Source organism: Bos indicus x Bos taurus, chromosome X (genome assembly GCF_003369695.1).
Source record: "Bos indicus x Bos taurus breed Angus x Brahman F1 hybrid chromosome X, Bos_hybrid_MaternalHap_v2.0, whole genome shotgun sequence".
NCBI classification, from domain to species: domain Eukaryota; kingdom Metazoa; phylum Chordata; class Mammalia; order Artiodactyla; family Bovidae; genus Bos; species Bos indicus x Bos taurus.
In genome coordinates this window covers 84831105-84844138 of record NC_040105.1, presented here as the reverse complement: position 1 = coordinate 84844138, position 13034 = coordinate 84831105, and the positions used below count along the sequence as shown (strand labels likewise).

At 41.8% G+C, this 13034-nt stretch overlaps 1 protein-coding gene across 7 annotated transcripts in view; it reads right to left on the bottom strand.

Annotated features, from left to right (window-relative positions):
- DCX (doublecortin) overlaps positions 1-13034 on the bottom strand; it is a 125153-nt gene that overhangs the window by 107092 nt on the left and 5027 nt on the right. For all 7 annotated transcript variants that reach the window (XM_027533342.1, XM_027533341.1, XM_027533343.1 and 4 more), the window contains exon 3: positions 5695-6035. In XM_027533342.1, the coding sequence (XP_027389143.1) occupies positions 5695-6035 (341 nt within the window). The remainder of the gene's footprint in view (positions 1-5694; positions 6036-13034) is intronic.

Sequence of the window (13034 nt, the reverse complement as noted above, 5' to 3'; positions counted from 1 at the left end):
AACGAAGATCATGGCATCTAGTCCCATCACTTCATGGGAATTAGATGGGGAAACAGTGTCAGACTTTATTTTTTTTGGCTCCAAAATCACTGCAGATGGTGATTGCAGCCATGAAATTAAAAGACGATTACTCCTTGGAAGGAAAGTTATGACCAACATAGACAGCATATCAAAAAGCAGAGACATTACTTTGCCAACAAAGGTCTGTCTAGTCAAGGCTATGGTTTTTCCAGTGGTCACGTATGGATGTGAGAGTTGAACTATAAAGAAAGCTGTGCACCGAAGAATTGATGTTTTTGAACTGTGGTGTTGGAGAAAACTCTCGAGAGTCCCTTGGACTGCAAGGAGATCCAACCAGTCCATCCTAAAGGAGATCAGTCCTGGGTGTTCATTGGAAGGACTTATGTTGAAGCTGAAACTCCAATACTTTGGCCATCTGATGCGAAGAGCTGACTCATTTGAAAAGACCCTGATGCTGGGAAAGATTGAGGGCAGGAGGAGAAGGGGACAATAGAGGATGAGATGGTTGGATGTCATCACCAACTCGATGGACATGGGTTTGGGTGAACTCTGGGGGTTGGTGATGGACAGGGAGGCCTGGCATGCTGCAGTTCATTGGGTCACAAAGAGCTGGACATGACTGAGCGACTAAACTGAACTGAACTGAATTTTGTCAACACACTGCAACCACTCCAGGAATCAAAAGAACAACCTCACCTGAGAGTAAACTAATATGTATCACCATCCATCCCTTCATCATGTTTTACCTTAGGTGAAGTGAAGTTAAGTGAAAGCTGCTCAGTTGTGTCCAACTCTTTGTGACCCCATGAACTCTAACCTCCCAGGCTCCTCTGTCCATGGAATTCTCTAGGCCAGAATACTGGAGTGGGTAGATATTCCCTTCTCCATGGGATCTTCCCAACAGGGGGACCAAACCCAGGTCTCCTGCATTTCAGGTGGATTCTTTACTGTCTGAGCCACCAGGGAAGCCTTGACTGCCTAGAAATCCATTATAGCCCCTGGGAGTAGCCAGGGCCCTACCAACTACTCCTTATTCCATTAGCAATTTCTTATTGAAGTGAGGAATAGGGACCTCATCCTATTAGTGATGGTTAGCTTCCCCATCTGAGCTTCCCTGGTGGCTCAGACAGTAAAGAATCCGCCTGCAATGCAGAAGGCCTGGGTTCGATCCCTGGGTCAGGAAGATCCCCTGGAGAAGGAAATGGTTATCCACTCCGGTATTTTTGCCTGGAGAACTCCATGGACAGAGAAGCCTAGCAGGCTACAGTCCATGGGGTCGCAAAGAATCAGACACAACTAAGTGACTAACACCTGGACTTTTTTCACTTCAGCTTCACTGTCTACACAGACCACAAATATCTCAAAGGAAACTGGTCTTCTACATCAGCAAAACATAAGCCCTAAAAAGACCAAAGGCTCCAAAAGCAAGTCCAAACAAAATAAAAACAGAAAAAGAGGTGAGAGCCATATTCAGATTGCTTGTCAATCATCAGAGCCAGTCAGTCAAATGGTACACATGAGAACAGAAGCAACAATGCTATGCTAAGTCACTTCAGTCGTGTCCAACTCTGTGTGACCCCATAGACGGTAGCCTACCAGGCTCCCCCATTCCTGGGATTCTCCAGGCAAGAACGAACACTGGAGTGGGTTGCCATTTCCTTCTCCAATGCAGGAAAGTGAAAAGTGAAAGTGAAGTCGCCTAGTCGTGTCCGACTCTTAGCAACCCCATGGACTGCAGCCTACCAGGCTCCTCCGTCCATGGGATTTTCCAGGCAAGAGTACTGGAGTAGGGTGCCATTGCCTTCTCCGGAAGCAACAATAAATCAGGTATAATCAACTGGGCTGTTTTATCTGGTCATTATTTAAACAAAGGGGCTGAAAACTACTTGATTTGGTCCATTTGGGATCCAGTAAGAGCAAGACTGAAACCAAGTGATGGTCCTGACTTCATGATAAAAACGTTCCATAACAAATAGCCTGGACTGTCTTCATCATTTCTGCCTGGTGCCACTTTTAGCCAAAGACAGGCATGGAATCTCAGCCAAGCAAGTCCAAGTCATTGTAACACGTGTGCCTTCAGCATGCACAGAGGAAGATCATATTCCCAAGTAGTAAGAATACCTAGTAGTAATCAAAGTGACTGACAGGTGTTAACATGAGGGCTGTCATTACTAGAATTGGGAAATGGGCTGGGCTCCAAAATTTTGAATTTGGCTCCCACTTTCAGTATGCTCAGTACCTATTTTGTAATTAGTAGGTTTTGTCCTCATACCTCTAAATCTCTTATTTAATGTCCTTGCTGTAACCATATAACAATGTTTGATTTATGGGTCACCCTATGTATGGCAATCTTACCAGTGAGGTAAGATCAGTTAGTTCCTAATCATTCAGTATATTCTATAAACAGTATTTCATAGTGCTCTCTCTCTCTCTCGTGTGTGTGTGTGTGTGTGTGTGTGTGTGTGCATGTGTGTGTGTATCTGTGTATTCCATGAAATATGTTTGTGGTTAAATAAGATTGAGAAATGTGGTGTTTTGATCACTAAGTCATGTCCAACTCTTGCAGCTGTATGGACTGTAGACTGCGGGGCTCCTCTATTCATGGAATTCTCCAGGCAAGAACACCAGAGTGGGTTGCCATTTCCTTCTTAAGGGGATCTTCCCAACCCACGTCTTCTGCATTGCAGGCAGATTCCTTATTGACTGAGCTATGAGGGAAGCTTCAGATTGGGAAATCTGAGTCTAAATGGATTTCCTTTCTGCAGGATTTCTCAGAACATTTAACGTGCCAGTGGGCAATGTGAGTCTCTAAGAAAGGTACATAATGTGCAGCATTTCACAATCTTATTTGACCACAAAACCTTTTCATGAAGAGCTTCTGGGAGTGGGGAAATGGGTTCAGTCCTCAGAATATACTTTGGGAAAAAAACTTCTTTAATAGTCTGCCCTCAGTGACTTCTAAGTAAGTAATAGGAGCTTCCCAGATGGAATATGAACCCCTTTGGAAGCCCGCTATGTCTTCTGATGGACCTAAGTGTAGTCTGGCGCTAGTGGTAAAGAACCCACCTGCCAATGCAGGAGACCCAAGAGATGTGGGTTTGATCCCTGGCCTGGGAAGATCCCCTGGGAAAGGAAATGGCAACCACTCTATTCTTGCCTGGGAAATTCCATGGACAGAGGGGCTTGGTGGGCTACAGTCTACGGACTTGCAGAGTCAGACACAACTGAAAGACTGAGCACAAACAACCCATTCAATCAACAAATATTTATAGAGCATCCACTGTGTATCAGGAGGTGAGCATTTAAAAAAAAAGATTAAAATTACTTTAACTTCGCATGATGGAGACAGACATTTACAGAAATAACATTAGATTGTGACCAGACTTTAAAAGATGACCCCAGGGGTCAGAGTAGGGAGAGGGAGACAATTTAAAGAGAACGAACAGTAAGTGCAGAGTCACTGATGTCTGCCAAGGCATTGTTCTGCTCCCTTGCACACTCCTCCCTGACGTGTCTATACACACACCATATCATACCTTGATATTTTGTAAAGTGTTCCCCAAAGAAATGGGAACCCATTCTTGAAAGGAGTTGGAAAGCTTGCTATAGGATGAAAATCCACCATCACTGGACTGGAGCTTGCTTACCTAGGAGGTGGAGGTGTCCTTTATTATTATTATTATTATTATTATTATTATTATTAGGAACAATCCCAGAATGGCAAGGAATGCATAGCTGACAGAATGCACATCCCATAAAATGCTGGAAATTTGTGGTAAGAATCATAGAAAGGTAAAGTTGAGGAAAGAGAGCTAACATTTATTAATATGTATTTAAATTGTCTGAAAATTTACATATTTTATCTCACTTCACGATGAATTGTATGTACACATATTTACATCGTGTGTTTTGATTTCCAGACTGCTTTCATATCCATGATTTCATTTGATCTTTCATGAGAATCCTGTGGGCATGGAAAGGGCAGATGTGATTAGCCCTTTTGTGCAGAGAAGCGTGAGCCTCAGAATAGTTACGTGATTAGCCCAAGGTCACAGAGTAAGTAGCAATATCCAGATTAGAAACTATGCCTTCTAAATCCCAGTCTGATGTTCCTGGTTTGTATTTGTCCTGTACTTCTTCAAGAGGCTGAAGGTACAGAGAAACGGAATTATGCCTAATGTTAGAAAAATCTTTCTAAAAACTCCAGCTGTTCAACAGTGAAATAGGCTTTTATGAAATTGAAATGGTTGTAGATTATATCCTTGCCATGGAAGGGAGATTAAATATCATGGCTTCTAAGGTCACCCTAAACTCTAAGATCCACTGATCATAAAATTCCTAGGCCCTACTTCTCTGAGGTTAGGTTTCTGATGAGTATTCCTATTCCTGGACAGCTCCTGTTCAATATATACTTGGTCCTCAAAAAACAGATATGCTTTAGACAGATACTTAGGAGTTAGAACTTTTCACATCACAGACAAACCCATTGCTTTGGCACAACCACATTCAACCAATACAAATCACATACAACCAATACCTCCAGGTTTCTCTCAGATCACAAAATGGTGGGGAACAGATAGAAGGCACACATTTATCCAAATCACCATGTACATTAAGTTGCATTTTCCCAGCAACTCAAAATCTTGTAGTGCACAGTATATAATAGAAATGATGGAAGGAGACATAGCTCTGCATTTGAACACTCATAATTCTGATATAGTGAATCAATTTTTTTTTAAGAATCTATATAGTTCAAACACCAAAGGTATTTTAAGGGGTGGAAAGTATGGACTGATAATAATCCACACTTGTCTTGTCTGATGATGGACCAGGATTCTCTTTAGAGGCAAAGGAACCAGCCACTGTTCCACTTTCCTTGGAACATTTTTTGTCATATATTTACAGCTCCCCATGCTCAAGAGAATGGTGCATCTGTCAGATGGAGACGCCTGGTTGCATTCTTTCCCAGATATTAATATAGGTGGTACTTTAGTAACATAACCAGTGACATGCAGAACCTGATTTGGAGAGGAACAGATGTCAGCATCTTTCTTGGGCTAATTTTAGGATCCTGAAATAGTCCCTTTCTCACAGAAACCATCAGTGGAGCCAAATTAAGACAGCTATGTCACATGGAAAAGAGAGAAAAAAATGTAGTCTTGTGTGAGGCAAAGACAACAAACAAGGACTTCAGTTCTTCCCCCGTATATGACTCCTTTCACAGAATACGGTGGTCAGTTCAACTTCTTTTCATCAGAATGGATGTTGAGTACCAATTTAAGAATATCAGACAGGAAATGAGTGCACAAATCTCATTTCCAGTCACATACATTGAACAATCAAGGTTGCCCCATGCAAGCTAAATTCATATTCAAAAGAGTATGTAGGACCTAGGTTTCAACACATCTTTTCTTAGCAGACAAGGAAGCTAATAAGTGACCATTCTACTTGGTAAGTCAGAAGCAGATTGCATTCTGAAGCTTCAGATTCCTATTCCATTGCATTGTCTGCTGAATGGACATTTCTTCCAAATGAGACATAACATATCAGGTAGGGATAATGAGAGGTGGAGGAAGGATCTCCCAACCAAAAATGATGTTTGAGGTTTAAGATGGTCAACTAAGGATTCAGAACAAATGAAGAGTAATTTGGGGGGAAAAAAAAAGTACCTACCTGCTTTCCATCCAGAGTGTAGAGTTTCTTGACAACCCCGGTCTCCAGTTTGATAGCTTCAGTGATATCAGTGAGGACTTGCTCAAAAGAGTGGGCTGTCTTCTTGTTCAGAAGCACACGCACAGCCTTCCGAGGCTTCACCCCACTGCGGATGATGGTCACCAGCTTGGGGCGCACAAAGTCCTTGTTCTCTCTGGCCTGGGCACTGTTGCTGCTGGCCAGGGACTGAGGGGCTTTCATATTGGCAGATGTCTTCACATTGACAGACCAGTTAGGATTGACATTCTTGGTGTACTCCACCTTCTTAAAGAAGTTGTCTGAGGAGCAAACATAGCTTTCCCCTAAGGGAAGAAATGCATGGTGATTAATAGCAGGTATATGGACTATTCTAACAAGACTAATACACACTGACCTTGGAGTAGGACTTTTGGAGAAATGATGATAATAACAAACTTCATGTGCCATTCCTAATTAGGCTAACAGTTTGGTTCATTCAAATTCAAGGGCAAGTAATCAGCAAAATAGTCTTCATTATAATGGCATACTTAGTAAAAAATCCTATAAAGCTAAGGGTTCCAAGGACAATGAATATTTCTAAGTATAATCTACCAAGTGGGGTTCTCAATCTTGACATTGTTTTACTGGAATTGAAATGTCTATTAACTTCTAGCATATGTGTTAATGTCTAGGGGCATTACTGAAGTGTTTTTTAACATGTCTCTATTTATTGTTTTAATTAATTTATTTTTTAATATAAATTTATATATTTTAATTGAAGGCTAATTACTTTATTGTATTGGATTTGCCATACATTGACATGAATCCGCCACAGGTGTACATGTGTCCCCCATCCTGAACCCCCCTCCCACCTCCCTCCCTATCCCATCCCTCAGGGTCATCCCAGTGCACCATCCCCGAGCACCCTGTCTCATGTATCGAACCTGGACTGGCAATTCGTTTCACATATGATAGGATAATTGCTTTACAGAATTTTGTTTGCTTCTGCCAAACATCAACATGAATCAGCCATAGGTATACATGTGTCCCCTCCCTCCAAAACCTCCCTCCCATCTCTCTCCCCATCCTACCCCTATAGGTTGTTACAGAGCCCCTGTTTGAGTTCCCTGAGTCATATAGCAAATTCCCACTGGCTATCTATTTTACATATGGTATTGTAAGTTTCCATTAACATGTCTCTATTTCTTAATGTTCCCATCCTATTTCTGGACTCACAGCCCCATGCCTTTGTTATACTATGAACTGGGGAGAACTTTCAAAATTAATACATTTTTATTCCAAGTTAAAGTGACCACAGTAACCTTTCATATTGGGCATACAGTGCAAACTGGCCAAGAAGGCAGACTGTACTTTGGACAGAGTATATGGTTAAGCAGCAGAATACTAAAATGTGAAATGTGTGTGTGTGTGTGTGTGTGTGTGTATGTGTGGTGCATGTATGTGTATAACTGTGTCTTCTACTGATCATCCCCACAGGTAGGTAGAAAAACTATCTAAATAACAACCTCGACACACACACACACACACACACACACACACACACACATTTCACACTATTTCTTGTGTTTCCAAGTCTAGTTCTTGCTTGAGAAATGCTTTCCCGTTTTCACTACCCACTCCCCATCTTTCCATCTTAACGAAAGCTACACACTAGCTCTATGTGTTCAGGGTCATCTTCACCAGTGCTCACCCTTGGCTGCCACAAGTAATGAGGTGGAGATGTGAAAATACATTATACAGCCTGATTTATGGATCGGAGGGATCTAGTGCAGTTTTCACATTTACCATGGGCTAGAGGAAATGACTGGGTTTCCCCAGTGGCTCAGTGGTAAAAAATTGCCTGCAATGCAGGAGATGTGGGTTCGATCAATGGGTCAGGAAGATCTCCTGGAGAAGGATATGACAACCTACTCCAGTATTCTTGCCTGGAGAATCCCATGGACAGAGGAACCTGGCAGGCTATAGTCCATGGGGTTGCAAAGACTCAGACACGACTGAAGCGACTGAGCATGCATGCACAGGGGAAATGACTAATTCAGCGGAAGAAAGGCAGAGGCCAGAGGCAAGAGGAAGGGATTAGACACCTGGACCTAGAAGCTGGAGAAAAGAAGAAAAGAGGTAGGCTCAGCTTGGAGGGGGAGAGACTATTGGAAAAGGTTGAATTTGTCAGGTAAAACACATTAGTCTCAAGGTATACGAAAGTTCATCCAGAGGTCAAGCTGCAGAAAACCAGTGTGATTTAATCAGGATTAACTCATCAGTAAAAATGTTTAATAAATAAATAAATCAACCCAAGCCAGTGCAAAGAAAGCATTAAACACAATTATAATCTGATGGCTCTTCTTCCTTTGGTCTCAGCAGGAGAACTGAGCAGACATTCAGCTAGGCTGATAATTCACTCCTTGTGCAAATATTGATTGTTGTGCTGTAGCACCAAAGACTTTAAGTCATGTTAATTAATAAATTTCTCAGTTAGTGCTGAGAGAAGATTCAGTCAGATTCTCTAGGGCACCTTTGAGGACATTTAGATGTGAGTATCGAAGGGGAAGGTAAACTTCCAACCCTGTTCTGAGTCCCAGGAGCTGCTAGTGTTCTGTCTTGACAAAGAGACCAAGACCCGGGTTTGTAGGTGAGCACAGGCCCCCTCCTACACTCTGTGCCTGCATGCACAGCCAGGATGGGGAAGTCAAAGACCTCAGCCAAAAGAAACCCTAATTTCTCGGCTCCCACTGGCCACTTCAATCCAACCGAAGTGATTAGAGGGTGTGGCCTTTAGTTTTTGACTTAAAGGATGAAGGGACCCTTTCAATTCCTCCATATATTTACAGCCAATATTCCCCACATGCTAGAAATGATCTCTTGCCTTACCACTCTACCAGATGCACAGGCACCTTCCAAGAGGTCACTGCCTTTGAGTCAGATGTTTTCCATAATTTGTCATGTACTTTAAAACTCTGTCAGACAACTGGTGGTGTGCAAATGTATGAGGCTATATATTTATGATTTCACTCATCTACAGTCTCCTCTGGAGAGTCAGCTGTGTAGCCCTATTAGGACTCTAGACTTTTTTTTGCTTCCATCTCTTAAACCTCTTAAGCCTCTGAACTATGAGTATGATTAACCACCCCAGATGAAAATGAACATGATGGCAGACAGCTATAGTATCATATGGCACCCAAGAACTTTGCCGAGGGCCCAGCTTTCAGCCAAATCTATGTTGAACACTTTCCAACAGTACATTTTAGTCTCTCCACTCTATTTCCTTTTGGCCCCAATATGAAGTAATGGAAAAAGAGCAGCTGATGTGATGTCAGTCAGAATGGGGTTTCCCAATATTTTCTTGTTGTGCACCCTTGGGCAAATTACCTAACTCCCCTTCGCTTCAGTTATTTGTCTGCAAAGTGGGGATGATGATAACAATGTCTTCTTCTGAAGGTTGTTCCGGGGCTCAAGCTGAGCCCACAGCCTGGTACATAGTACGCACTTGATAAATGCCAGCCATCACTATTATTAAGGCCCTAATCTGAAGGAATAAAGAGAGAACTAGAAGAGCAAAGAGGGAAAGGAGGAAGAAAGAGTTTAGAGAAAGGAGATGAAAAGAGGAGGAGTAGAAGCTGAAGGAAAGAAAAGAAGCAGCAGCAAGGGCAGCCATCTTGGAACTATGCCATAATCCATATAGAATATGAGCACTGCATGGGACTCATGCTTCAGAGATAGTATTTCCTGAGGCTTGAGAGGAGGCCTCCGATTGCTTCAATGCCAAATGTGGTAACTTAATGGCTAACACCAAGCAAAGCCACTTGCTGCCACTGCTGGTGCATACTGAGGGCAGAATATTTTTAAAGATTATCTTTTTCTAGAGCAGTTTTAGGTTCACAGTAAAATTCAGGGGAAGGTACAGATTTTCCATAGGACCGCTGACCCCATAATGCATACCCTCACCCATTATCTGCATCCCCCAACAGAGGGCAGGATGTTTGTGATAGGCAGGATGAAAATGTGATGTTTCATATTTTCTAAGTGAAAGAAGCCAGTCACAAAAACCACATAGTATATGATTTCAATTTCTATAAAATATCCAGACTCAGCAGATCTGTAGAGACATAGGCAGATAAGTAGTCATCTAGGGCTGAAGAGAAAACGGCAAGTGGGCAGTGACTGCTAATTGGTACAGTGTCTCTTTTGGAGATGATGAAAATGGGGTAAAATTAGATTATGATGATGGTTTCACCACGTGGTAAATTTTCTAGATTCAAATCCCACCCAACCCAACAAGTTGGGTTGACCTCGGGCAAATCATTTAATATCTGAGTCGCAGCTTTTCTGTCTATAATGGAAGGTATTGTGCTAGGTGACATTTCAGTTCCTTCCAGCCCTAAAGGTCTATAAGAAGGAATTTTCTTCTCTTCTCCATCCCAAACAGGCTTTGGGAGACAGAGTTGTTATGGTAATGGCCTGTTAATGAAATAGGTGCCCCCCACTAAGGACTCTCCTCTTCCAGAAAGATAACAAATGAACTGCTTCTCTTGATCAAGGTTTCCTTGTTCTGATTTTGTGAGCATCTGCAACGTGTGCTGCCAGAGCTCGAAGATTCTTGCAGGTCCAGCTGCCAGGCACTTGGAGCCGGGGTGGGGGTAGGGGGTGGGGGGTGTTGCACCTTTACACAGCTGGGTTCTACTCCTGTCACAGCTTCCAGGAGCCATTTCCCACCCACTGGAAGTCAAAAAGGAAAGCTGGCTTCAGAGCCAAGCAAGGTGACAATTTGCTGGAATCGACAATCTGCTTCAGGGCGAGGGGGTAAGGAAATGAAGTCATGGAAGCAAAGCTGAAAGGGCAGGAAGGGAACAAGCTGTGGCCCCAAGATGATCTAATGTCTACCTCTCTTCACTTTCAGGAGGGCTCCATTTCCAAAAATATTAAATATGTTTATAGTTTCTCAGTGCAAAAAGCACATCTGTCTGGGCTTTCTCCTCTTTTTCCGGGCTTCCTCCCTCCAGAAGGAAAATATTAAATGGCACTTTATCATATTATCAGATCTCTTAGTGATGTATCACTCTCCCAGGTATCTTAAAATCCTCCTCTTTGGCAATGTGCTTTCTTTAGTAATTAGAAGATAAATTAGTGAGAAAGTGGTTTCATCTCATTGGAACAAATGAGCTATGGCAAAGAAAGCGGATCATAGCCAGTGTCACCATACAGATCTTTCAACAAGACTGTACCAATTTAAATATTTTGTCCCAAGATCTGCATAATAATGCTCAAGATGATACCATGAAGATTGATCTGGGTACTTACATACAAGGAAGTGGGGAAGGAAGTAGACAGTACATGAGGGAAGAACAATTCTCTAATGAAAGACTAAACAAAAAAAAGCCACTCTTGGATTTCATTCATTGATCTACTGGTAATACAGCTCATACATATATGGCCACATTCTGTACGGCTTCCCGAAGACCTTTTTCATGTAACCAAGGAACTGTGGGAAAACTGACATCAATAACCTGACTTTGGTCCAAAATGGTCCCCTTACTACTTTCAGTATCTAGCAGCAGACAGTTAGACTAGAGAGGCATTAGACAAAGGAGTGCCACAAGGCCATAGTGATTATTAACCAATTGGTTTCCATTTCATTTTATTTAGACTAAATATTTCATAATGTTGCCATTTGGAAACATAGTATGTTTTATGCTCCATTATTTCTTTAAGATAAACAAGTCAAAAAACAAAAAGATTTCTGTATTCCCAGGAATACCCACTATTGTAGGTAGCTAAAGGGGACCATCAAGATCATTTACTCTAGTACTTTCCCAAGTTTAACTGCTTGTAAGGTTCACTTGGGGAAATCTGTAAAAACACATGCTGGAGATTCTGAGTCAATTCCTGGGTGTGGCCCAGGGAACTGATATTTTTCTAAAGCCCTAAAAGATTCGGAAAAGTAGGCAGGTTTGGGAGCAACTAGCTATTCCGACCTCTCACTAGCATTACTATTATTATATCATGAACAATAATAGTCCCTTGGAGCTGCAGCTTTACCTTGTCAATGTGTTTCTATATCTATTATCTAATTTTATCCTCACAATCACTCTAATAGATACAGAAGGCAGGTGTTACTAGTCTCATTTTAAATATAAGAATATTACAATAGATATACAAAGTGTGCTCTATACATATGATACAATATTATTCCTTTAAAAAAAGGAATGGAGACTTCCCTAACAGTCTAATGGTTAAGATTTTGTGCTTTCAAGGCAGAGGGCTTGGGTTCAATCCCTGGTCAAGGAATTAGATCCTACATGTCACCCAGTGCATTCAAAAAAGTAAAAAATTTTTAAAAAGGAGTGAAGTATTGATACACGGTATAAGTTAGTTAAGAGTTAGTCGCTCAGTTCTGTCCAGCTGTTTGCAACCCCATGGACTATAGCCCACCAGGCTTCTCTGTCCATACAAACCTTAAAAACATTTTCTAAGTGAAAGAAGCCAGTCACAAAAACCACACAGTATATGATTTCAATTTCTATAAAATATCCAGACTCAGCAGATCTGTAGAGACATAGGCAGATAAGTAGTCATCTAGGGCTGAAGAGAAAACGGCAAGTGGGCAGTGACTGCTAATTGGTACAGTGTCTCTTTTGGAGATGATGAAAATGGGATAAAATTAGATTATGATGATGGTTTCACCACTTGGTAAATTTTCTAAAAATCATTTAATTCAGTTGGTGAATTTTACAGTGTGCAAACTAAACCCTAATAAATTGGGGTTTTTTTAAGTTGTTTTAAAAAGAGAGAACATTAGTCACAGTGATGATAAGAAGAAATCTATAGTCATGTAGCTTAACCAGCTATAAACTAGGATGACTCAAATATTGGGTTGGCCAAAAAGATCATTCGAGTTTTTCAGTACCATCTTATGAAAAACTAAAACTTTTATGCCAACTCAATAGTAACATCTACCATTATTGGAATTTTCAGGTGGCGCTAGTGGTAAAGAACCCACCTCTGCCAAGGCAGGAGAGCCGGTTTCGATCCCTGGGTCAGGAAGATCCACTGGAGAAGGAAATGGCAAACCACCCCAGTATTCTTGCCTGGAGAATCCCATGGACAGAGAAGCCTGGCAGGCTACAGTCCATGTGGTCACAAAGAGTCGGACATGACTGAGTGACTAAACTACAGCCCTTTATTGAGTACTGCTAATGTGCTAGGCAGAATACGAAACAATTTATATTCATTGTCTCATTTAACCCTCAAAGCAATTATGCCCACTTTACAGATGAACAACTGAGGCTCGGGGGGCCCAAATGGTTTCCCCAAGTTCACACAAGCTA